Source organism: Emys orbicularis, chromosome 24 (assembly GCF_028017835.1).
Source record: "Emys orbicularis isolate rEmyOrb1 chromosome 24, rEmyOrb1.hap1, whole genome shotgun sequence".
NCBI classification, from domain to species: domain Eukaryota; kingdom Metazoa; phylum Chordata; order Testudines; family Emydidae; genus Emys; species Emys orbicularis.
Window position 1 is genome coordinate 16,549,449 of NC_088706.1, and position 23,828 is coordinate 16,573,276.

The 23,828-nt window shown below is 50.1% G+C and overlaps 1 protein-coding gene across 1 annotated transcript; it reads right to left on the reverse strand.

Annotated features, from left to right (window-relative positions):
* Positions 1 to 2,100: 2,100 nt before the first annotated feature.
* On the reverse strand, positions 2,101 to 18,592 carry TMEM38A (transmembrane protein 38A). Its single transcript, XM_065422410.1, has 6 exons — positions 18,469 to 18,592; positions 5,380 to 5,536; positions 4,634 to 4,818; positions 3,862 to 3,949; positions 3,629 to 3,746; positions 2,101 to 2,307 (listed from the first exon to the last, which is right to left on the reverse strand). The coding sequence occupies exons 1-6, from the start codon at positions 18,590 to 18,592 to the stop codon at positions 2,101 to 2,103; spliced, it is 879 nt and encodes a 292-aa protein (XP_065278482.1).
* Positions 18,593 to 23,828: the final 5,236 nt, after the last annotated feature.

Genomic DNA, 23,828 nt, shown 5'->3' on the forward strand with positions numbered 1-23,828 from the left:
TATAAAACAATAATTCCCCTTGAATCAAGCATCTCACTGAACATTAAATACATTCTGGCACATGTAAGAGAAACATCAGGCTTCAATAAAACAAAATCTATTAAAATAGACAGCTATCAGGCCTATTCTTGTATTTTATAATGAGTGAGAGAAGGTCACAAGGATAAGGCACTTTCAAAACTAAGAACCACAGTTAATTTGATCTCCTGTACTGGCTTTAGTCCTGTTGTACGTAGGATTTAGTTTAGGGTTACATGCACCAGCCCCACTAGGCAACTAATTTCCATTTATTTCAATGATTTTTAACAATTAAAGTTTTTGGAGTAGGGATGGGGAGAGATTCTCTGAATTCCTTTCACTTATTCCCCCACCTCCAAACACACTCACCCACCCAGGCTGAGTCAGAGCAACTACACCATCAGCTGAGGATGGCAGGATGCAATGCCACTGAAAGCTCACCCATATGCTCCAAGCACCAGTTGGGCTGCCCCTGCAGCAGTATTCCCAGCTCCAGCTGACCCAGGAAATTCAGAACCCAAATGCACTTCATGTGGCGGCAACATTCAAGGTCACATTTTTAAAAACAAATTCAGTGCATAGATTTCAAACCTTTCCTATCTAAAGTTTATCCCCAAACATTCACAGAGCAGGACATGAAAGAATTGGCTGAATTCTTCATGTGCCTTGGCTTTCTGCATTCAGGAGACTGACCATTTCCTTCCTCACCCTCTGGGCAAAGGCCCTTCTCCCAGGCCCATACTTGTGCTATTGTAACCCACACACCTCCTGGGTGTGGTGTGGTGTTCTGTCCCATTTGAGAGAGAGAGAGAGTGCTCTACAGCCTTAGCTAATAAAAGTTTGGCTCAATGAGCTGTACAAAAGAGGCTCATATTTCCTCTGCAGATGCGCTCCAGTCAGATGTTTAGTGGTGTTTTAATCAGATTTATCTGAAAACCATTTCCTGGGTTTATAAAATCTTAATGTAAGGAAATGCCCCTCCCAGCAGTGAGAGAATCGAGCCCACCCTCCAGCCTGCTTTGGAACCAGTATGGGCTAGAGTGTACTTGAGGGCCTAAGACCTTTCTCAAATGTGCCCTACTGTGTAAATACAGATTCCGAGTTCTCTTTAAAAGCCAATTTCAGGCCCAATAATTTGGTGCCTTAGCAATAATAAATAGCAATAAATAATCATTTAGATTGTGCCTGTATCTGTCAGGATTCCAAAGTAGTTTACAAACAAACCAGTATCCAAACTCTAGGGATCATTTCACCTCCCCAATGAAATGCAGTCAGCTCTGGGGTGGGGCAGAGAGTTGTTGGCAGTTAGAGTTAACAGCAAACAACACTACCCAACAGTGTAAGATAGTAACAGTATGAATATAGAACACTTATAGCATTTTACATCTTCAAAACGTGTAAACATTACGTTAAGGAAGTGAAGAAGTTGTATCAATTAAGAATTGCAGGGGGAATTTAGATGAGAAAAATATAATTACCCAAGTGGTACTTGGCCAGGCCCATCAGGCATATAAAATATGCCATCTTAATTTGAAGCCCTACATCATGGGGTACTTTGCAAGTATGGGAGCTGAAATGCATTAGCTCAGCTTCACAGCAGATAATTTACTCTTTTGCTGAAAAATCCAATTTCCATATTCAGTTGTTTCTAAGTATTTCATTTTCTTTTTAAGGGTATCAAAAGGAATTTGTGAGTTGGAGGAACACAAAACAGCCCCTTCAATGATGTGTTGCGGGGGGGGGGCGGGAACAGGAGGGCAGTAGGAATTGTATAGTAACAAAATGCTGTCATAATTGCTGGTGGGCTGGGAACTTGTACCCAAACCTCAGCCTGGCACAAATTTACCCCCCCCCTCTAAAATAGGGGATTAGATGTAGAGACAAAGATCATGAAGCTAGCAGCAGGGCGAAGCGCATGGATGAAATTCAGGGATCCATCTGGCAGTGTCCTGATTTCCATCTCTCTCTTTTGAAGTGTCAGGGATTGGAGGGTATGTGAGGTCACAGGTGGCTTGGAGATGCTTTCAATGCAGCTCTGAGGGATTCTTCCTTGGCTTGTTCACCACTTGTATCCGATCTCGCTTATTCAGCCTTTTTCGCTTTCCGTTTCCGTGTGCCTTCATTCAGCTCCTCCTTAGATTTCGCAGGAGGGGAAGTATCATGGGAATCCTCATGGTGGTCATGGTGACTGTTGTGCCCACTAGAAACGGAGCCAAAGAGTACTGGGCAGATGAAGCCTTCTATTGGAGCAAACGGCGAGGTATGCGAGTGAGCTGCAGTCATAAACACCTGTCATGCAACATCAGAGATGGGCAGTTACAGATCACATACCTCACCTGTTAAATACTAGTTGGCATAGGCGCTGTCTCTGTGGGTGCTCTGGGGCTGGAGCATCCACAGGGAAAAATTGGTGGGTGCTCTGCACCCACCGGTAGCTCCCCGCCCTGCCCCCCAGCTCACCTCTGCCTCCTCCCCTGAGCGCGCCTTCCCTGCTTCTCCCCCAGCTCTCAGTGCTTGCTGCCGAAAAACAGCTGTTTCGTGGCAGCAAGCGCTGGAGGGAAAGGGGGAATGCGGTGCGCTCGGGGAATAGGTGGGGCCGGGGTGGGGATTTGGGGAAGGGGTCCAGTAGGGGCAGGGAGCAGGCGGAGTTGGGGCGGGGACTTTGGGGAAGGGATTGGAATGGAGGCGGGGCAGGACTGGGAGGAGGTGGGGAAGGGGTGGGGCGGGGGGCGAGGGTGGGGGTTCGAGCACCCACCAACGCTGGGAAAAGTTGGCATCTATGCTAGTTGGCAAGGAATATTCCTGCCCCCAGCTCCCTGAACCTTTGTAGAGAGAGTGAATATTGCTAAGTGATTTGGGTCTTCAGTGCTGGGACCCTAATCTCCCATATCTTCTGGAAGACTGGGAGACTTCAACCCCCAGTTTCTTTACAGGCTAACTACAGTGTGAACACCCAGGGCTATCAATAACAGCCTAGGAGGATCACCCAGAGCTTGGGCAAGAGCTTGTCCTAGGGCTTCTCTTGAACACAAGCCGATGGAGTCCCTCTGCCTCACTCCTTGCTAATTGTCCTTGCCAAAAATGCCATTTTCAACATTTCAGGACAACTACTTTTTAAACTTAATAAAAGAGAAACTCTTACTGCCAACACCCACTGGTCAGAACTGCAGCACCCTACATGGAAATATTTGTATGTTAGGTAAGGGGACATTGGATAGAATCTGACTAAACAAAAATGTAAAGCAGCATCCCAGAAGGGAGAGTTTTACATTAAACTGATTAACTCTTCCAATCTGACTCTTTACCCTGTGGCAATATGCACACACACACCCCGGCTCCATACCTGTGTGGGGATATGCCTCCCCCAAGCTGCTGTCTCCATAACTCTGTGGCAATCCTGCTCCTGCCAACCTCACTCCATACCCCTATGGTGATACCACCACCCCAACCTGTCTTTGTATCCCTGTGGTGATACGTCTCCCCCAGCCTGACTGTGTACTCCAGTGGTGATATGGCCCCCCAACTTAGTTATGTACTCCTGAGGCAATACACACCCCTTCTTTCCTTTGGTTCTGTAGACTCTTTAACTGCAAACCTGTTGTAAACTCACCTTGCAAACAATCATAAACATGGTGAAGAAGAAGATGAGGTTGGCTTTAGAGATGGGGAGCCAGTGAGTCTGCTGCAGGGTGAAGAGGATTGCTCCATACAGACTGGCTTTTGTTGGGCTAGGAAAGAAATTAGGTCTCATTTCATACAGCACATCAAGTAGAATTGCACAGAATAGGAGGCACTGTTCTTGGATATGTTCTTGGTCTGAGAGAATTTATTCTAGATACTTACAAGGTCATATGAAGAATTTCATTTGTTTCTGGCTTCCAGACTCCACGCAGCAGCTGCTCAAAATTAGACACCAAGGCAATGCCAGAACCTAGGAAACAGTTAAAGTGAAGTGGTGAAATCACCAAACCAGAAGAGCCCTGCAAAAGCACAACTTTTCCCAATCATATGGGAACCAGGCTAGTCCTAAAAGGGTCATAAGACCCATTCCTGATCAAAACAAAAGTAATCCTAAAATCAACACTGGAGCCAAAGCTAAACTCTTTTGTACAGCTGTGTAAAGTGTTGTCATGTAGGGGAAGGGTATCTGGTCCCCTTCTCAATCAGCAGGGCTGAAACAGACTACACACCCTCTGTTAGCAAAAACCCTAAGGAAAATGGATTTAAACCTTTTGGCATAGACAGAAATGCCCTGAAAAATATATAGGTGAGAGTCATAGCTAGTGGTTACATGAATGGGACCGGGAACTAAGAGATCTTGAATCTTATCCCCAGATCTGCTACTGACTCCCAGTGTGGCCTCAGGCAATTCTCTGTGCCTCAGTTTCCCCATCAATAAAATGGGAATGATGACCCAATTCATAATTGTGCTACAAGGATTAAAGAATCTTTGTGCTAAGCATCATTATTAGGAACCCATTAGCTTCATCCCTAGCTAACCAGGTCACTACTGAGAGACATGATGCAAGTGCCTCTGCTGCACTTCCAGACTTTCCTCTCCCTCTCTTCAGGGGCTGAGTGTACCACTCATGAGTTACAGTAGCTCAGGATTTACCTTTGACCCAGCCAGTAACCACCATAATGAACCACCCATGGTGGTAATGGTGGTGAGCATGGTGGACTCCAATAGCAATTTTACGAACTCTAACCACCTCCTTCATTGCCACAAAGATGAGCTTCACAGGCAAGAAGCTGACACACTTGTAGAAGAGGTTCATGGGGCAGAAGAAAATCAAATACCTGGAACAAAACCACAAAGAGTTCAAGCAGTGACCCATCTGTCCCAATTGGACTGTGTAGGAGATGGTGAGAGAATAGCGTCTGTGCTGTCATTCTGAGTTACTGAGTCATGGAGAAGGCAGTGCTGGGTGCAGCCTGCACAGAATACAAAATCCCCTTTGGTATTAGGAAACTAAACTTTTCAGTGTCTGTTGAATTCTGCAGACACTTTACCATCATGATCAACAAAAAAGGGTACACAATTCCACTGAAGTGCTTCCACTCACTCCACGTTCACCCCAAACACAGCCTCTTTTCAGGGCCAGTGCAGTGCATGCTGGTTTTGTAGGCTGTGCTACAATTTAACTGAGGCATCTGTGAACAGAAATAACCCAAATGTAGGTTAACTTTAGCTCATCTTATCAAAATATTAGGTCATCAGTTTAATTGAAAACTAGGTCCAGAAATTCAAAAGACTATTCCATACTCCTCCCTATCTAATCCCCTCCTTTTCCTAATTCACCCAAATTGGACAATGTGAGTACCCCCGCACCGAGCTGTACCAAAGTGTGAAAGACTCACCATACTGCCGTGGCCAGGAGCACACTAGAGTTATTGCTGAAATAATCAATAGGAGCTTCCCCAAGTAACATATCAGCAAGAATATAACTTCCAAAGCAATGAAGCATAGCACAAAGCCATGAGGCAACAGGGCTCTGATGGGACATCTCAACAGCTCCTGTGAAACAAGATTCCAATTGAGAAAATATAATCTACACACACATCACAACCCCAAGGCTTTGTCTTGCCAGGAGACTTGACCTGCATGCTCTCCATTAGAAAAAGGGCAGAGAACAGTATTCATGTAAAGAAAAACTAATTTTATTGACAGAGATTCCCCCAGTAGGCATACAATCATGAAGCAGTTGGACTATCCCAAACAACATAACTGATCAGCTAGGCAGAGAATAATTAAACAAGTGTATGTGAAATAAAATTACAAAGTAGAAGGGCTAACTGCTCTTCCCTCTAACTTCTGATAATCCTCAATAGCGGCAGCTGAGATTCCAATTGTAACCGAACAAATTTCAGTGCATAGATCTAGGTAGTTTTCTAAGAATTTGGGTTGCACAAAAATGCTAGGTAGAGTTCCATTGACAATAAAAGTAAATCCCCACACAACAGGCTGTGATATAAGCATGTGCCACAGGAAGTGAGCCAAGTTTTATTACAGTTTGTGGAGGATGGAAACTATTCTGAGCAGTGTGATGAGGCCTAAAGGCTCCATGTAGAACCATGGCTGGGAGTAGAGCAGTAGTGGGCTAGGAAGCCCCTGCCCCTCAAGAGGAAGAGCATGTCCCACTGGAGGAACAGTTTAAAAGGCCACTAGTCCCTCGGGAAAAGGGTGGGGGAAAGGAGTTGAATGAGGACACAAGGCTGATGTTGAGTTATGTCAGAAGTAACAATTTTTGTGAAGGCTGGCTGCCCTACCAGCAGGGGCTTGGATTCCTGCTGCTGCCCCCACTCTCCTGTGGGAGTGGAAGACCCTAAATCAGATTGATTGAACAGGCCACTAAGACACCGGGGAGAGTCTTCTAAGCCAATGATCATGCCCCAAACTGAAGGAGTTCCAGACTGGTAGGCAGTAACTGGAGGAAAACAATTTGGGGTTAGCTCAGTAACTAGGCTGGATGCTTTGATAAACCCCTAGGGTCCTGGGTTGGGACCTGGTGGAGTGGATGGGCTTCGGTCTCTACCTTGTCCCTCCCCTTGCTCCTCTGTGGTGTCAGAACCTCTGGGGGAGCAATTGGATCATGTAGGGGTGATTGAGGCTGCAGCTGGGGCCCCTGCTGGGACAACTAGGCTGGCAGAAACCATAAGTCTATTAACCTGATCATTAAGCTAGTTAGTCATTGGACTTTCCTGCTACAAGCAGTCATCTTTTCACACTAAATCCAATTGCAGAGGGGCTTCCTCTAGGATTCTATGGGATTTTACAGTATTGTGTCCTGTTTAAGATGCTGCAAATAGAGTGTGGAGAGTGCAGTGCCAAGCCAGCCTGCTTGGACTTCTTTTGCCCCCATATTTCCCATCACCATAGTAACCAATCTCCTGGGAGTGACCCTTTAGTGTCCCAGGCTCCTGTAATTCCAGAGGGGCAGGCTCAGGGCCTCCAAGACTGGGCCTTCAGCACCAGCAATTGCTGTCTTTCTCCATGGCTCCCTGCAATAAATCCAGTCAAGCCAGAGTCCTGTGAGAGGCTTATACTGAGCCCCTTCAGGGTGCATTTATCTCAGGGAGTATTTACAGCAACACAGGCAGCCTTTAAAAAAACGAGGCAGCCATTTATTAATCACCTGGCTACACAATCTTATGGTCCTTATGTTAGCACAGAGACACAGAAGTTACACAGAACATGCGTCTGACGAAGTGGGTATTCACCCACAAAAGCTTATGCTCCAATACATCTGTTAGTCTTAAAGGTGCCACAGGACTCTCTGTTGCTTTTTACAGAATAATAATAATAATTAATGGAGATATCCCATCTCCTAGAACTGGAAGGGACCTTAAAAGGTCATTGAGTCCAGCCCCCTGCCTTCACTAGCAGGACCAAGTACTGATTTTGCCCCAGATCCCCAAGTAGCCCCCTCAAGGATTGAACTCACAACCCTGGGTTTAGCAGGCCAATGCTCAAACCACTGAGCTATCTCTCCCCCCCTACAGAAGTTACACTGTGGACTACAGAAGTTACACTGTAGTCCAGGGGTCGGCAACCTTTTAGAAGTGGTGTGCCAAGTCTTCATTTATTTGCGGTAATTTAAGGTTTTGCGTGACAGTAATACATTTTACATTCACAGGGGCCAGCGGATGGAACCCCAGACTGGCAGCGGGCTGAGCGGACCGGCTGAGCGGCTCAGCCTGCTGCCGGTCTGGGGTTCCAGCCACCGGCCCCGCTCAGGCCAGCAGCAGGCTGAGTGGGGCCGGCGGCCGGGACCCCAGGCCAGCAGCAGCGTGCCACAGTAAATCAGCTCATGTGCCGACCCCTGCGTAGTCCATCCTAGCCAAACCAGTGCCATGATGAGCCAGCCAAGCTGTAATGGATTCCAGCTGTGGCTATCCCCAGGTCTGGGCTCCTCAGGCCCTCCAAAAAGCAGCCCTTCTTCCAGTCACCTGACACCTTGTTCTTCAGCTCAGTTCACAAGTCTGACCTCCAGCTGCTGGGATTTCCTGCTGTTTCATTGGGGCATCTTTTTGTCTTGCTGGACTCTCTGATTTGAGTGAGGTTAAGCCAGTTCTTCAATGACTCCATTTATTCCACCCAGACAGGGAGGTGAGACACACACCTCCTTGCTCCTGGAACAGTGCACGAGACATGTTAACTCCAGCAATGCAACATTTGGGGGAAACTGAGGCATGCCTAGGATTCATAAAAAGTTACAGAAAATTCCCACTTCCAGTCCACTCTAGGCTGGCGTGAAGAACTGACAACAAACAGGTGAAGAGCTCTATGTCCTGCTACAGATTCCCCCACAGAACATGTAGGGCATAATGGCTCAATCTGTAGTCTATTTAGTGTTAATACTTAAGTACTAAGTATAAGTATCAAGGACACTAACAAAAACCCATCTAGAACTTTATTAGCTTATTTCTAAAGCAGCCTCCAGCTAAGGTGGCTGACTTGCTGGGAAAAAACACACAGTAAAACCATTCTGATCAAGAGCTCTTAGAACTTATACAGGACAAAACAAAGAGAGGCCATCTAGTACAGGAAAAAGCGTGGACACAGGGTCAACAAGCTCAGATTAAATCATCTATTAAAATAAAAAACGATTAAGGTGTTGCTTAGGGGATTGCAAGAAATAGTCACGTTCATGTCCTAGGACTCATCACTGCAAAAGCCCAATCACTTGCTAGCCTTAACCGTGACAATGAGACACAACACGATTTTCAAGAAGGTGGTCTTAAATTTGGACAGACCTGATTTTAAGCAGGACAAGACCTCTGGTATCTATTTTCCTTGCTCCAGGCTAGGAGAAGAGATAGCAGCCTTGTTAAGATTTATATTTATTTATTATAAAATATTCTTCCAGATGTCTTGCAGGTATTACAAAGAAGCATATTAAATTCATTTTCATCTGTTTATATTATATGAATGTGCTCTCTGTGCTTTAGAGACTGTTTGATTTGCAGGTCCCTTTCACAAGGTGTTACAGTTCAACTAGACAAAATTCCAGTGAAGGTGAAGAGACTGGAATAAGAAATGCAAACAAGTCTATGGGTTTCTGCAACCTGTGTGAGATCTGAGGGGTCAGGATTGTGTAGATGAGCCCACAGAGAGCTCTTGTTCTCCCTGAATTAATCAATGTCCTATTGCTCAGGACACTAACACTAAACTCTCAATAAGGGAAACTTCCCATTTCTTCTTTGCCCATATTTATTTCATAACTATACAGCCATGTAGGGCCAGAAGCTGGTCTGTTTTGATAGTTCTACCCTATATATCTTGAAACTTTGTAACATTTTCAGTGTGATAGGGACAGTGGAATTCTCTTCAATTCTTTTAAACTTTATTTTTGTTTCATTATGTGAATATATATAAAAACAAAGTTCTATAAATACATTCACAAGATGGAAATACCATATACATAACCATTAGGGCTGTCAAGTGATTAAAAAATTAATCATGATTAATCATGCAATTAAAAAGATTAATTGTGCGATTAATCGCACTGTTAAACAATAATAGAATACCATTTATTTAAATTTTTTGGATGTTTTCTACGTTTACAAATATACTGATTTCAATTACAACCCAGAATACCAAGTGTACAGTGCTCACTTTATATTTTTGATTACAAATATTTCTGCTGTAAAAAACAAAAGAACGAGTATTTTTCAGTTTACCTCATACAAGTACTGTAATGCAATCTCTTTATCATGAAAGTTGAACTTAAAAATGTAGAATCATGTACAAAAAATAACTGCACTCAAAAACAAAACAATGTAAAACTTTAGAGCCTACAAGTCCACTCAGTCCTACTTCTTGTTCATCCAGTCACTCAGACAAACAAGTTTGTTTACATTTGCAGGAGATAATGCTGCCCGCTTCTTGTTTACAATGTCACCTGAAAGTGAGAACAGGCGTTCTCATGGCACTGTTGTAGCCGGCATTGCAAGATATTTACGTGCCAGATTCGCTAAAGATTCATATGTCCCTTTATCTTCAACCACCATTCCAGAGGACATGCGTCCATACTGATGACAGGTTCTGCTCGATAATGATCCAAATCAGTGTAGACTGATGCATTTATACTTTCATCATCTGAGTCAGATGCCACCAGCAGAAGGTTGATTTTCTTTTTAGATGGTTTGGGTTCTGTAGTTTCCGCATCGGAGTGTTGCTCTTTTAAGACTTCTGAAAGCATGCTACACACCTCGTCCCTCTCAGATTTTGGAAGGGACTTCAGATTCTTAAACCTTGGGTTGAGTGCTGTAGCTATCTTTAGAAATCTCACATTGGTACCTTCTTTGCATTTTGTCAAATCTGCAGAGAAAGTGTTCTTAAAATGAACTACATGTTCTGGGTCATCATCCAAGACTGCTATAATATGAAATACATGTCAGAATGCGGGTAAAACAGAGCAGGAGACATACTCTTCTCCCCCCAAGGAGTTCAGTCAAAATGTAATTAATGCATTATTTTTTTAACGAGCATCGTCAGCATGAAAGCATGTCCTCTGGAATGGTAGCCAAAGCATGAAGGAGCATACGAATGTTTAGCATATCTGGCATGTAAATACCTTGCAATGACAACTACAAATGTGCCATGTGAATGCCTGTTCTCACTTTCAGGTGACATTGTAAATAAGAAGCTAGCAGCATTATCTCCAGTAAATGTAATTGTTTGTCTTAGCAATTGGCTGAATAAGAAGTAGGACTGAGTGGACTTGCAGGCTCTAAAGTTCTACATTGTTTTGCTTTTGAGTGCAGTTATGTAAGGAAAAAAATCTACATTTGTAAGTTGCACTTTCACGATAAAGAGATTTCATTATGGTACTTGTATGAGGTGAATTGAAAAACACACTTTCTTGATCGTTTTTACAGTGCAAATATTTTTAATAAAAATATAAAGTGAGCACTGTACACTTTGTATTCTGTGTTGTAATTTATATCAATATATTTGAAAATGTAGAAAAACCTCCAAAAATAGTTAAATTTCAATGTTTGTTCTATTGTTTAACAGTGTGATTAAAACTGCGATTAATCGCGATTAATTTTGAGTTAATTGTATGAGTTAACTGTGATTAATCAACAGCCTTAATAACAATTCAATATTCATTGTTTTTGTCCACGTCTTACAAATAAACCCTGAACCTGCAGAGTTTATGCAGGGCATCAATTATTGAAGTGACTCAATAGATAAATAACCTATGAGTACTGGGGACAAACATATATTAAACTGCAAAAGTATCCAGTAGTTTCATGTGTAACCAGACATCCTCGTATTTTTTTCTAAGCGTTTTTATAAGACAGTCTCCCTCCTCCCCCATTAATGCAGAAGTAGAAAGCTCACTAAGCCAGTCTATGTCTGAGGGCAGAATTGCAGATTACTATTTTCTCCAAATAATTCTTTTGGCTACTAAAATAGTTACTGCAATCCATTTCTTAATGATAACTGGTAATAACAACTCATCTAGCACTCCTAAAATACACAAGCTTGGAGAAGGAACAATAGCAACACTCTCTTTTTGAGAGAGCACTGTATATGGTGTTCCAGAACGCGTGCATTTTTTAACAGGTATAGAGATGTGTAAAAGGTTGGTATATAGCTGTTTGCATCTCCTTGACAACAGTTGATTGCAACAATCTAACCTTAAACAAATATTCTGGAGGCCAGTAGTACCTGCTTATTATCTTGTTCTGGAAGAATCGCAAGGATAAAGAACTCAAAGTATCTTTCACATTAAGCCAGGATATTCTCCCAGGTTTCTGTTGTGAGAATAAGGCTAAGTTGGTGGTTGGTTTTTTTTTTCCTCCTTACCACCCCCCACCCTCAGTGTTCTTTGAAATTGAGAGGGTAATGCAAAGCACTAAGCCACCTATAAATAATTCCTATAGTGACTTTTGTTTCCATATTAACATGCTCTTCTAGAGGTGAGAGAGATGAAACAGACCAGTTGTTCCCTATCCTTGCATGAATCCTTGAGCATAGCTTCTGAAAGAAGGAACTGTGAGACAGCAGTAGTTATTTGTTACACTGACCTCCTTCAATTACATGTGTATCATCCTGAATTATATATTTAATTTTTGTTAATTCTTTTTCTATCCAAATTTTCTTACACATGGAATTGGACTTGATCCTGAGGCAGGGGTTATCTCATAGTTGTGTGAGAAGAGAATTAGTAAGATGATGTTGTAATCATCTTAATGTGTTGCATGATGCCCCATGTAGATTCAAAGATTGGATTTTTCCTTAAGGGTGTGGGTAGCCTCTTAAGGTATAGAATCATGGGATCATAGAATATCAGGGTTGGAAGGGACCTCAGGAGGTCATCTAGTCCAACTCCCTGCTCAAAGCAGGACCAGTTCCCAACTAAATCATCCCAGCCAGGGCTTTGTCAAGCCGGGCCTTAAAAACCTCCAAGGAAGGAGATTCCACCACCTCCCTAGGTAACGCATTCCAGTGCTTCACCACCCTCCTAGTGAAATAGTGTTTCCTAATATCCAACCTAGACCTCCCCCACTGCAACTTGAGACCATTGCTCCTTGTTCTGTCATCTGCCACCACTGAGAACAGCCGAGCTCCATCCTCTTTGGAACCCCCCTTCAGGTAGTTGAAAGCAGCTATCAAATCCCCCCTCATTCTTCTCTTCTGCAGACTAAACAATCCCAGTTCCCTCAGCCTCTCCTCATAAGTCATGTGCTCCAGACCCCTAATCATTTTTGGTGCCCTCCGCTGGACTCTTTCCAATTTTTCCACATCCTTCTTGTAGTGTGGGGCCCAAAACTGGACACAGTACTCCAGATGAGGCCTCACCAATGTTGAATAAAGGAGAACGATCACGTTCCTCGATCTGCTGGCAGTGCCCCTACTTATACAGCCCAAAATGCCGTTAGCCTTCTTGGCAACAAGAGCACACTGTTGACTCATATCCAGCTTCTCGTCCACTGTGACCCCTAGGTCCTTTTCTGCAGAACTGCTACCTAGCCATTCGGTCCCTAGTCTGTAGCAGTGCATGGGATTCTTCTGTCCTAAGTGCAGGACTCTGCACTTGTCCTTGTTGAACTTCATCAGGGTATTTTTTGGCCCAATCCTCTAATTTGTCTAGGTCCCTCTGTATCCGATCCCTACCCTCCAGTGTATCTACCACGCCTCCCAGTTTAGTGTCATCTGCAAACTTGCTGAGAGTGCAGTCCACACCATCCTCCAGATCATTAATAAAGATATTAAACAGAACCGGCCCCAGGACCGACCCTTGGGGCACTCCGCTTGAAACCGGCTGCCAACTAGAGATGGAGCCATTGATCACTACCCGTTGAGCCTGACGATCTAGCCAGCTTTCTATCCACCTTACAGTCCATTCATCCAGCCCATACTTCTTTAACTTGGCGGCAAGAATACTGCGTATATAAAAGAAGAGAGGGAACCAAAGGGCATAGCTAAGCTTTTTTTCCTATTTCAATCCCTTCAGTTCTCTTTGTCACTGATTTAATTGAAACTCTACCAATTGCATTAAATGACTATAAATATGACCACAACTTGTGGGCCTCAGCAGACATTGGTATGATCTGATTTAATTGAAGTCTATGAACTGGCCAAGAGTTAACCCCTGGTGCAGCTGTTACTCTCTATAGACACCAGAAGGAATGATGATCTGATATTTTGTTTTGGAAACTGATAGCTTGCCACTGTCTAAAAATATGCATTGGCCTCAACCTAGGGGCCCTCTAGAACCCCTGCACCACCTGTTCAGTTCATTCATCACAAAATAACCAATTAACACACAAACAGTGATCCTGAAGCTTTAAGATAAGAGAAAGGGGTTATATGATTCTTTTCTTCTCCTGTGCTAGCTTTCAGCTGCCCTATAGAGTAGAAAATGGGGCCAGTCTATTAGCATAGCTGCTATTTTGCTGCTAATCAACTCCTTAGTCCTAAGAACAATCTGTTGCTTTTTGTGTATCAGAAAACTTCCCTCTGCCCCCAAAGTCTACCGTCACAGACATGTTTCTGCAGGGAAACTTTTAAAAAACAAATTCTGCAAGATGCTGTATAACCTTGAACTCATACCAGCATCCTATATATGGTGTTTCAACTAGTGTTTACTAGCTGTCAACTACAAATTGCCAAGTGCTCAGTAAGAAGTAGACTGTCAGGGCCTAACTACAATTAACTTTCTTTGCTTAAAGAAACAGGTCTTGGATTTTTTATTTTACCTTTTGCTGAACCTCAAAAATGATAGGCACAAATGCATGCCAAAAAATAAATAAATAAAGTTCTGGGCAGTAAAGATTCTGAATGCAATGAGAAATTATTTTAAAATATTCTGTCAGAACACATCCTTCATCAGAGCTGCCCTCTCCCTGCTCTGTCCAAGTTGGAATCCTTTGAGGTGAAAGCAGCTATTACATCTGGCAAATACTTACCCAACGGGGCCCCTGTCTGCAGGGGACAGAACTCAGTTCAGTAAGTACACTGGCAGGCCATAGAATGAAAGGATGGTAAATTTCTGTTCTGCTAAGTTAACATTATACACCATTACCAACAAAGCCTCACTTCAGTAATAATGACTGGAGCCTGCCTTAGTCAAATTATGCCTAGACCACACTACTCAGCTATAAAGAGAACTCTCTCTCAAATATGTTTGGGACAGCTGAAAAATCAGTAAAAATAAAATAACTATGATAGCTTTTTAGGCAGTGTCTTTAGGAGTTAATATCAGCCTTGAAGTTTACATACAGCATCGCTGATCTCATCTGCCATATAACACCATGTAATCTCACCCAAAAAGCAAATAGTATATTACTATCCACTCCCTGATCTCAACTATAGAAGCTGTAGACTGAATGAGACTAGGAACACAGCAAGAGGCTACACGCACTGCTCTGGAACCCAAGAAGGTTTTTACCTGGCTTGCATACTTAAATCATGTTTTTATTTATTTTTTTAGTCACTTAAGTATTCATCTCAGGGCTTCCTGTTGGGAGTGGCCTGTAAGTGATCAAACAAGGAAAACCACAAAGCTCTATTTAAATCCTCTAGTACAGAAATCTACTTTACACCGAATAAAGCAAAATCTGAGCATGCCAAAGCCACACTGACATGGATTATTCCTTATTTATTAGGCAATTATGCTGACAAATTCAGAGGTGGATTTTTTTTTTTTTGAGGGACATCTTCATATATTGCTGATGTCCAACTAGTCACCTTGTCCAAAAGCTGACTGATTCTGGATAGGGATGAAATATCCATTCAAACAGAACAATTCCTGACCCCAGATATGCTGCCTCAAAGGCACTGCATGGAGAACTTTAAGAATATTTGTGAAGTTTACATCTCCCTTCAGTTTAGGATTTTTAGGGTGTTCCAGGGACCTTCTCGGTTTGGGTAAATTTCCAAGTCATACTGCCCAGGTTTGCTACCCTCTAGAACTGGATACTAACCAAATTACATTAAAGATGACACAAATCACTCTTATCTGAAAAGTATGGTCTAATAACAGAAGTCATTTACAATCAAACCTTTGGTGGCAGAATTCCTGTACAAGCTAATTTAATTCCAATCCATTTACAGGAGCTTTGACCTCTCTCTTTGGCACAAATAAGGATGGTGACAAGGCATATACATGGAATCCATGCAAAAACCAGAAGGGCTGCATTCTACGATATCTGCTTGGTACTCCCATGACCTCGGTGAGTAGCACAGGTGTAAGCAACAGCAGAATTCAGAACATGAAGTCTAAAAATGACAGATGTAATTTCCATGCTTTTGTTGTTGGTCTAAATGCTCGTTAGAGGAATGACTTGCTAGGTGGATGTAGTGTGAATATTTTCACACTGACAAATATCAAAATGCCTTTAGATGGGCCTAGTCAACTGGCAGAGAGAGACCTCTCATTTATGGTTTCTTTGAGCAATGATGTCAGCCATGGCTAGTCCATGCAGGCATAATGCAGGCAGGGGCCATGAGAGCTGCGCACACACTGATCTGACACTGCACATTAATTCTGATCTGCAATCCTAGTTACAGGACCTCACACATCTCTGCTAATGCATCTCATTCCTGATTAGCTATACCAGTTCTGGTCTCTTACTGAGTAGAAGCTGCCAAATTTTGTGGCAGCACTGGTGGACATTAGGTTGCGGCTTCAGCTGCAGTATGAACCCAGGTCTCTTATAGTAAAAGGAGAGGATACTAATTCACTCCCCTCCCCTCCCATCCTCCCAGCGCTAGCCCCGTCCAGTTAAGAAGACCTGCTGCTAAGTGGTTCAAAGGATTCATGTACTCTTCCTTCTGATTAAACTCATCTTACCAGGAAGTGACTGAGAATTCTTGTTTTTATTATTTTATAACCAACTAAAATTAGTTTCCAAGAGCAGATTTCTCTGCTAGTTGTCACGCTGAGCTCAAAACCAGTCAAATCAGGAGCCATTTTTTTAATGCACTGATGGAGAAAAATGATGCTATTAATGGGAATCTTCCTTGCATTTTTTTTTTTTTTTTTTTTTTTTTTTTTGGAGAACAGACAGTCACACAATGGCAATTACAGACCAGTAAGTCTAACGTCAGTACCAGGCAAATTAGTTGAAACAATAGTAAAGAATAAAATGGTCAGACACATAGAAGAACATAAATTGTTGGGCAAAAGTCAACATGGTTTCTGTAAAGGGAAATCATGTCTTACTAAGCTATTAGAGTTCTTCGAAGGGGTTAAACATGTGGACAAAGGGGATCTAGTGGATATAGTGTACTTAGATTTCCAGAAAGCCTTTGACAAGGTCCCTCACCAAAGGCTCTTACGTAAATTAAGTTGTCATGGGATGAGAGAAGATCTTTCATGGATTGAGAACTGGTTACAAAAAAAGACAGGGAACAAAGGGTTAGAATAAATGGTAAATTTTCAGAGAGGTAACTAGTGGTGTTCCCCAAGGATCAGTCCTAGGACCAATCCTATTCAACTTATTCATAAATGATCTGAAGAAAGAGGTAAACAGTGAGGTGGCAAAGTTTGCAGATGATACTAAACTGCTCAAGATAGTTTACTCTTAACGTCAGTACAGTGCTTTGAACCATAAAGCACTGCAAGTGCTCAATGTTATTTACTGATGTTTTCATGCACACGCACCTTTTTCTACCTCTGTATCCCAGCCAATTCAATGCAATTAAAAAAATCTTAATTGGTATGACAAACTATGCAGTCATTGCCATAGGTTAGAGTACAGTAATGCCAAGTGTCTCTGTCAGTACATCAACTGCCTACTCCGAATAGGGTTATGCAGCCGTATCTATGTTCATTTTATATTCTTGACTAAGTGACAGATTACTACAGAGCAGACTACAGTCTGTCATTTCTTTCCTTTGGCCTTAGGTTAGGCACATTTTCCATCTATGACCCTTGTCCATCCCACATGTTGGAACCCCTCAACTCCTGTGTTCAAGATCTTTCTTAGCATGACAAGCTACAGGTCTTGCCCAAGTTCAAGCACAGGAACACTGAGTGTTCCACTTATCACAGTCTAACCAGCATCGCTCTAGGACAGTTTCACAGTCCTTTAGCCCTATCTGGCATTATTGTCCAGATTGCTTCAGTGATGGGATACTACATAGTGTGGTGCCATCTCTTTCCTTTCTCCTAGTGCTGTTAACTTTTTCTTCCTTGCTTTTTATTAGCAGAATCAGTTAATTGGAGGATGCTTCAGGCTTGTACTTCTTGGTATTTTGAACACTGATGTCGAAATTTCTTATTTTCAACCTTGGCATGGTTACCTTGTGGATCCTCCTAGGGTCTCCTGGCCAGTGTTTCCTGAACTCTCTATGCCAGTTTGTTGTTTCTAAGCTTAGTGGGCATCTGCCTAGTTTGTGTATTTCAGTGGGAGTGAGGTATGGGCAAGGGAGACACTTCTGTGCAGGGATCTAGAGAGCAGTTCCTCTGGTTGTGATTTTCGATCTCCCCCCCAACGGAGGGCAGTGTATTGTCCCTCGCTACCCCTCCCCCGCTGAGTGACAGGGGCTATTTTCTGAAGTCGATGATCACTTACCAGACCTGCTTGTCCCCGACCTTATATAGACACGGCCTGTGCTGCACACCCCCTGGGAGAGGGGATCCCAGAGGGCATGGGAATGGAAGGAAGAGACGATGGGGCAGTCGGGGGTAGAGGGCTATGGGAGGGCTGCTGGAGGGGATGAAGGGGAATAAGGGACCCATTGGCCATGGGCTAGCTTGAGGGTCTGGGGCAGTCTGAGGAGGATTTGGGGATGGGTGACCCCCCATAAGCCCCGAGGCAGCCTGAGATGGAGGAGAAACCCCCCCATTCCCCCTTTCTGCGCTGCCGGGAAAGCGGGCCCCCAGCAGCTGTCCTGCCCTAGCGGGGCCCCCTGGCTAAGGTGGGGTGTCGGGCTATGGGGCACAGGCAGCCCGTGACCCCCAGAGACACCGCTTCCGCACTGACCTGGCTCGTACTTGAGGTAGAGGATGGAGACGATGAAGTAGCCCAGGTCGAAGAGCGGGAAGACGGGCACCCGGGCGAAGGCGGCCGCCAGCTCCCCGAGCTGCAGGGCCCCCGCTAGCTCCATGGCCACAGCCTCCCTCCCACCCGGGCAGAGAGCGGGGCTGGGGAGCCGGGCAGCGCTCGGAGCCCACGGGACTGGGTCGCCCACCCGCTGCTGGGCTCTGGCTCGCGTCGGAGCCGCCCACCCCAGTCGGGCCGCCCCCGGGCCCGCCTCCTCGGCTGCCCTGTCCAGCTGCCGCGCACTCGTCTGCAGGGGCAGCTCCCCCCGTCCCCGGCACAGACCCTGTGCACAGAACCCGCCCAGCTCCCCCCGTCCCCGGGCACAGACCCTGTGCACGGAACCCGCCCAGCTCCCCCCGTCCCCGGGCACAGACCCTGTGCACAGAACCCGCCCAGCTCCCCCCGTCCCCGGGCACAGACCCTGTGCACAGAACCCGCCCAGCTCCCCCCGTCCCCAGCCACAGACCCTGTGCACAGAACCCGCCCAGCTCCCCCCGTCCCCGGGCACAGACCCTGTGCACGGAACCCGCCCAGCTCCCCCCGTCCCCGGGCACAGACCCTGTGCACGGAACCCGCCCAGCTCCCCCCGTCCCCGGCCACAGACCCTGTGCACAGAACCCGCCCAGCTGCTCCGGTCCCCCCGTCCCCGGGCACAGACCCTGTGCACAGAACCCGCCCAGCTGCCCCTGTCCCCGGGCACAGACCCTGTGCACAGAACCCGCCCAGCTCCCCCCGTCCCCGCCACAGACCCTGTGCACAGAACCCGCCCAGCTGCTCCGGTCCCCCCGTCCCCGGCCACAGACCCTGTGCACAGAACCCGCCCAGCTCCCCCTGTCCCCGGGCACAGACCCTGTGCACAAAACCCGCCCAGCTCCCCCCGTCCCCGGCACAGACCCTGTGCACAGAACCCGCCCAGCTCCCCCCGTCCCCGGCACAGACCCTGTGCACAGAACCCGCCCAGCTCCCCCCGTCCCCGGGCACAGACCCTGTGCACGGAACCCGCCCAGCTCCCCCCGTCCCCGGGCACAGACCCTGTGCACAGAACCCGCCCAGCTCCCCCCGTCCCCAGCCACAGACCCTGTGCACAGAACCCGCCCAGCTGCTCCGGTCCCCCCGTCCCCGGGCACAGACCCTGTGCACAGAACCCGCCCAGCTGCCCCTGTCCCCGGGCACAGACCCTGTGCACAGAACCCGCCCAGCTCCCCCCGTCCCCGCCACAGACCCTGTGCACAGAACCCGCCCAGCTGCTCCGGTCCCCCCGTCCCCGGCCACAGACCCTGTGCACAGAACCCGCCCAGCTGCCCCTGTCCCCGGGCACAGACCCTGTGCACAAAACCCGCCCAGCTCCCCCTGTCCCCGGGCACAGACCCTGTGCACAGAACCCGCCCAGCTCCCCCTGTCCCCGGGCACAGACCCTGTGCACAGAACCCGCCCAGCTCCCCCCGTCCCCGGGCACAGACCCTGTGCACGGAACCCGCCCAGCTGCTCCGGTCCCCCCGTCCCCGGGCACAGACCCTGTGCACAGAACCCGCCCAGCTGCCCCTGTCCCCGGGCACAGACCCTGTGCACAGAACCCGCCCAGCTGCTCCGGTCCCCCCCGTCCCCGGGCACAGACCCTGTGCACAGAACCCGCCCAGCTGCCCCTGTCCCCGGGCACAGACCCTGTGCACAGAACCCGCCCAGCTCCCCCCGTCCCCGCCACAGACCCTGTGCACAGAACCCGCCCAGCTGCTCCGGTCCCCCCGTCCCCGGCCACAGACCCTGTGCACAGAACCCGCCCAGCTCCCCCTGTCCCCGGGCACAGACCCTGTGCACAAAACCCGCCCAGCTCCCCCCGTCCCCGGGCACAGACCCTGTGCACAGAACCCGCCCAGCTCCCCCCGTCCCCGGGCACAGACCCTGTGCACAGAACCCGCCCAGCTCCCCCCGTCCCCGGGCACAGACCCTGTGCACGGAACCCGCCCAGCTCCCCCCGTCCCCGGGCACAGACCCTGTGCATGGAACCCGCCCAGCTCCCCCCGTCCCCGGGCACAGACCCTGTGCACGGAACCCGCCCAGCTCCCCCCGTCCCCGGCCACAGACCCTGTGCACAGAACCCGCCCAGCTGCTCCGGTCCCCCCGTCCCCGGGCACAGACCCTGTGCACAGAACCCGCCCAGCTGCCCCTGTCCCCGGGCACAGACCCTGTGCACGGAACCCGCCCAGCTCCCCCCGTCCCCGGGCACAGACCCTGTGCACAGAACCCGCCCAGCTCCCCCTGTCCCCGGGCACAGACCCTGTGCACAGAACCCGCCCAGCTCCCCCCGTCCCCGGGCACAGACCCTGTGCACGGAACCCGCCCAGCTGCTCCGGTCCCCCCGTCCCCGGGCACAGACCCTGTGCACAGAACCCGCCCAGCTGCCCCTGTCCCCGGGCACAGACCCTGTGCACAGAACCCGCCCAGCTGCTCCGGTCCCCCCGTCCCCGGGCACAGACCCTGTGCACAGAACCCGCCCAGCTGCCCCTGTCCCCGGGCACAGACCCTGTGCACAGAACCCGCCCAGCTCCCCCCGTCCCCGCCACAGACCCTGTGCACAGAACCCGCCCAGCTGCTCCGGTCCCCCCGTCCCCGGCCACAGACCCTGTGCACAGAACCCGCCCAGCTCCCCCTGTCCCCGGGCACAGACCCTGTGCACAAAACCCGCCCAGCTCCCCCTGTCCCCGGGCACAGACCCTGTGCACAGAACCCGCCCAGCTCCCCCCGTCCCCGGGCACAGACCCTGTGCACAGAACCCGCCCAGCTCCCCCCGTCCCCGGGCACAGACCCTGTGCACGGAACCCGCCCAGCTCCCCCCGTCCCCGGGCACAGACCCTGTGCATGGAACCCGCCCAGCTCCCCCCGTCCCCGGGCACAGACCCTGTGCACGGAACCCGCCCAGCTCCCCCCGTCCCCGGCCACAGACCCTGTGCACAGAACCCGCCCAGCTGCTCCGGTCCCCCCGTCCCCGGGCACAGACCCTGTGCACAGAACCCGCCCAGCTGCCCCTGTCCCCGGGCACAGACCCTGTGCACGGAACCCGCCCAGCTCCCCCCGTCCCCGGGCACAGACCCTGTGCACAGAACCCGCCCAGCTCCCCCCGTCCCCAGCCACAGACCCTGTGCACAGAACCCGCCCAGCTGCTCCGGTCCCCCCGTCCCCGGGCACAGACCCTGTGCACAGAACCCGCCCAGCTGCCCCTGTCCCCGGGCACAGACCCTGTGCACAGAACCCGCCCAGCTCCCCCCGTCCCCGCCACAGACCCTGTGCACAGAACCCGCCCAGCTGCTCCGGTCCCCCCGTCCCCGGCCACAGACCCTGTGCACAGAACCCGCCCAGCTGCCCCTGTCCCCGGGCACAGACCCTGTGCACAAAACCCGCCCAGCTCCCCCTGTCCCCGGGCACAGACCCTGTGCACAGAACCCGCCCAGCTCCCCCTGTCCCCGGGCACAGACCCTGTGCACAGAACCCGCCCAGCTCCCCCCGTCCCCGGGCACAGACCCTGTGCACGGAACCCGCCCAGCTGCTCCGGTCCCCCCGTCCCCGGGCACAGACCCTGTGCACAGAACCCGCCCAGCTGCCCCTGTCCCCGGGCACAGACCCTGTGCACAGAACCCGCCCAGCTGCTCCGGTCCCCCCGTCCCCGGGCACAGACCCTGTGCACAGAACCCGCCCAGCTGCCCCTGTCCCCGGGCACAGACCCTGTGCACAGAACCCGCCCAGCTCCCCCCGTCCCCGCCACAGACCCTGTGCACAGAACCCGCCCAGCTGCTCCGGTCCCCCCGTCCCCGGCCACAGACCCTGTGCACAGAACCCGCCCAGCTCCCCCTGTCCCCGGGCACAGACCCTGTGCACAAAACCCGCCCAGCTCCCCCTGTCCCCGGGCACAGACCCTGTGCACAGAACCCGCCCAGCTCCCCCCGTCCCCGGGCACAGACCCTGTGCACAGAACCCGCCCAGCTCCCCCCGTCCCCGGGCACAGACCCTGTGCACGGAACCCGCCCAGCTCCCCCCGTCCCCGGGCACAGACCCTGTGCATGGAACCCGCCCAGCTCCCCCCGTCCCCGGGCACAGACCCTGTGCACGGAACCCGCCCAGCTCCCCCCGTCCCCGGCCACAGACCCTGTGCACAGAACCCGCCCAGCTGCTCCGGTCCCCCCGTCCCCGGGCACAGACCCTGTGCACAGAACCCGCCCAGCTGCCCCTGTCCCCGGGCACAGACCCTGTGCACAGAACCCGCCCAGCTCCCCCCGTCCCCGCCACAGACCCTGTGCACAGAACCCGCCCAGCTGCTCCGGTCCCCCCGTCCCCGGCCACAGACCCTGTGCACAGAACCCGCCCAGCTCCCCCTGTCCCCGGGCACAGACCCTGTGCACAAAACCCGCCCAGCTCCCCCTGTCCCCGGGCACAGACCCTGTGCACAGAACCCGCCCAGCTCCCCCTGTCCCCGGGCACAGACCCTGTGCACAGAACCCGCCCAGCTCCCCCCGTCCCCGGGCACAGACCCTGTGCACAAAACCCGCCCAGCTGCTCCGGTCCCCCCGTCTCCGGGCACAGACCCTGTGCACAAAACCCGCCCAGCTCCCCCCGTCCCCGGCCACAGACCCTGTGCACAGAACCCGCCCAACTCCCCCTGTCCCCGGGCACAGACCCTGTGCACAGAACCCGCCCAGCTCCCCCTGTCCCCGGGCACAGACCCTGTGCACAGAACCCGCCCAGCTCCCCCCGTCCCCGGGCACAGACCCTGTGCACAAAACCCGCCCAGCTGCTCCAGTCCCCCTGTCCCCGGCACAGACCCTGTGCACAGAACCCGCCCAGCTCCCCCCGTCCCCGGGCACAGACCCTGTGCACAGAACCCGCCCAGCTCCCCCCGTCCCCGGGCACAGACCCTGTGCACAGAACCCGCCCAGCTCCCCCCGTCCCCGGGCACAGACCCTGTGCACAGAACCCGCCCAGCTCCCCCCGTCCCCGGGCACAGACCCTGTGCACAGAACCCGCCCAGCTCCCCCTGTCCCCGGGCACAGACCCTGTGCACAGAACCCGCCCAGCTCCCCCCGTCCCCAGCCACAGACCCTGTGCACAGAACCCGCCCAGCTGCTCCGGTCCCCCCGTCCCCGGGCACAGACCCTGTGCACAGAACCCGCCCAGCTGCCCCTGTCCCCGGGCACAGACCCTGTGCACAGAACCCGCCCAGCTCCCCCCGTCCCCGGCCACAGACCCTGTGCACAGAACCCGCCCAGCTGCTCCGGTCCCCCCGTCCCCGGGCACAGACCCTGTGCACAGAA

Bases quoted from the DNA above. Each gene is read 5' to 3' on its own strand.
- TMEM38A (XM_065422410.1), bottom strand. From the start codon at position 18,592: ATGGAGCTAGCGGGGGCCCTGCAGCTCGGGGAGCTGGCGGCCGCCTTC. The intron at 5,537-18,468 runs GTCAGTGCGGAA...CTTGTTTCACAG, and splicing joins CTACCTCAAGTACGAGCCAG to GAGCTGTTGAGATGTCCCAT. The intron at 3,950-4,633 runs GTAAATCCTGAG...ACTGTTTCCTAG, and splicing joins GGTTACTGGCTGGGTCAAAG to GTTCTGGCATTGCCTTGGTG.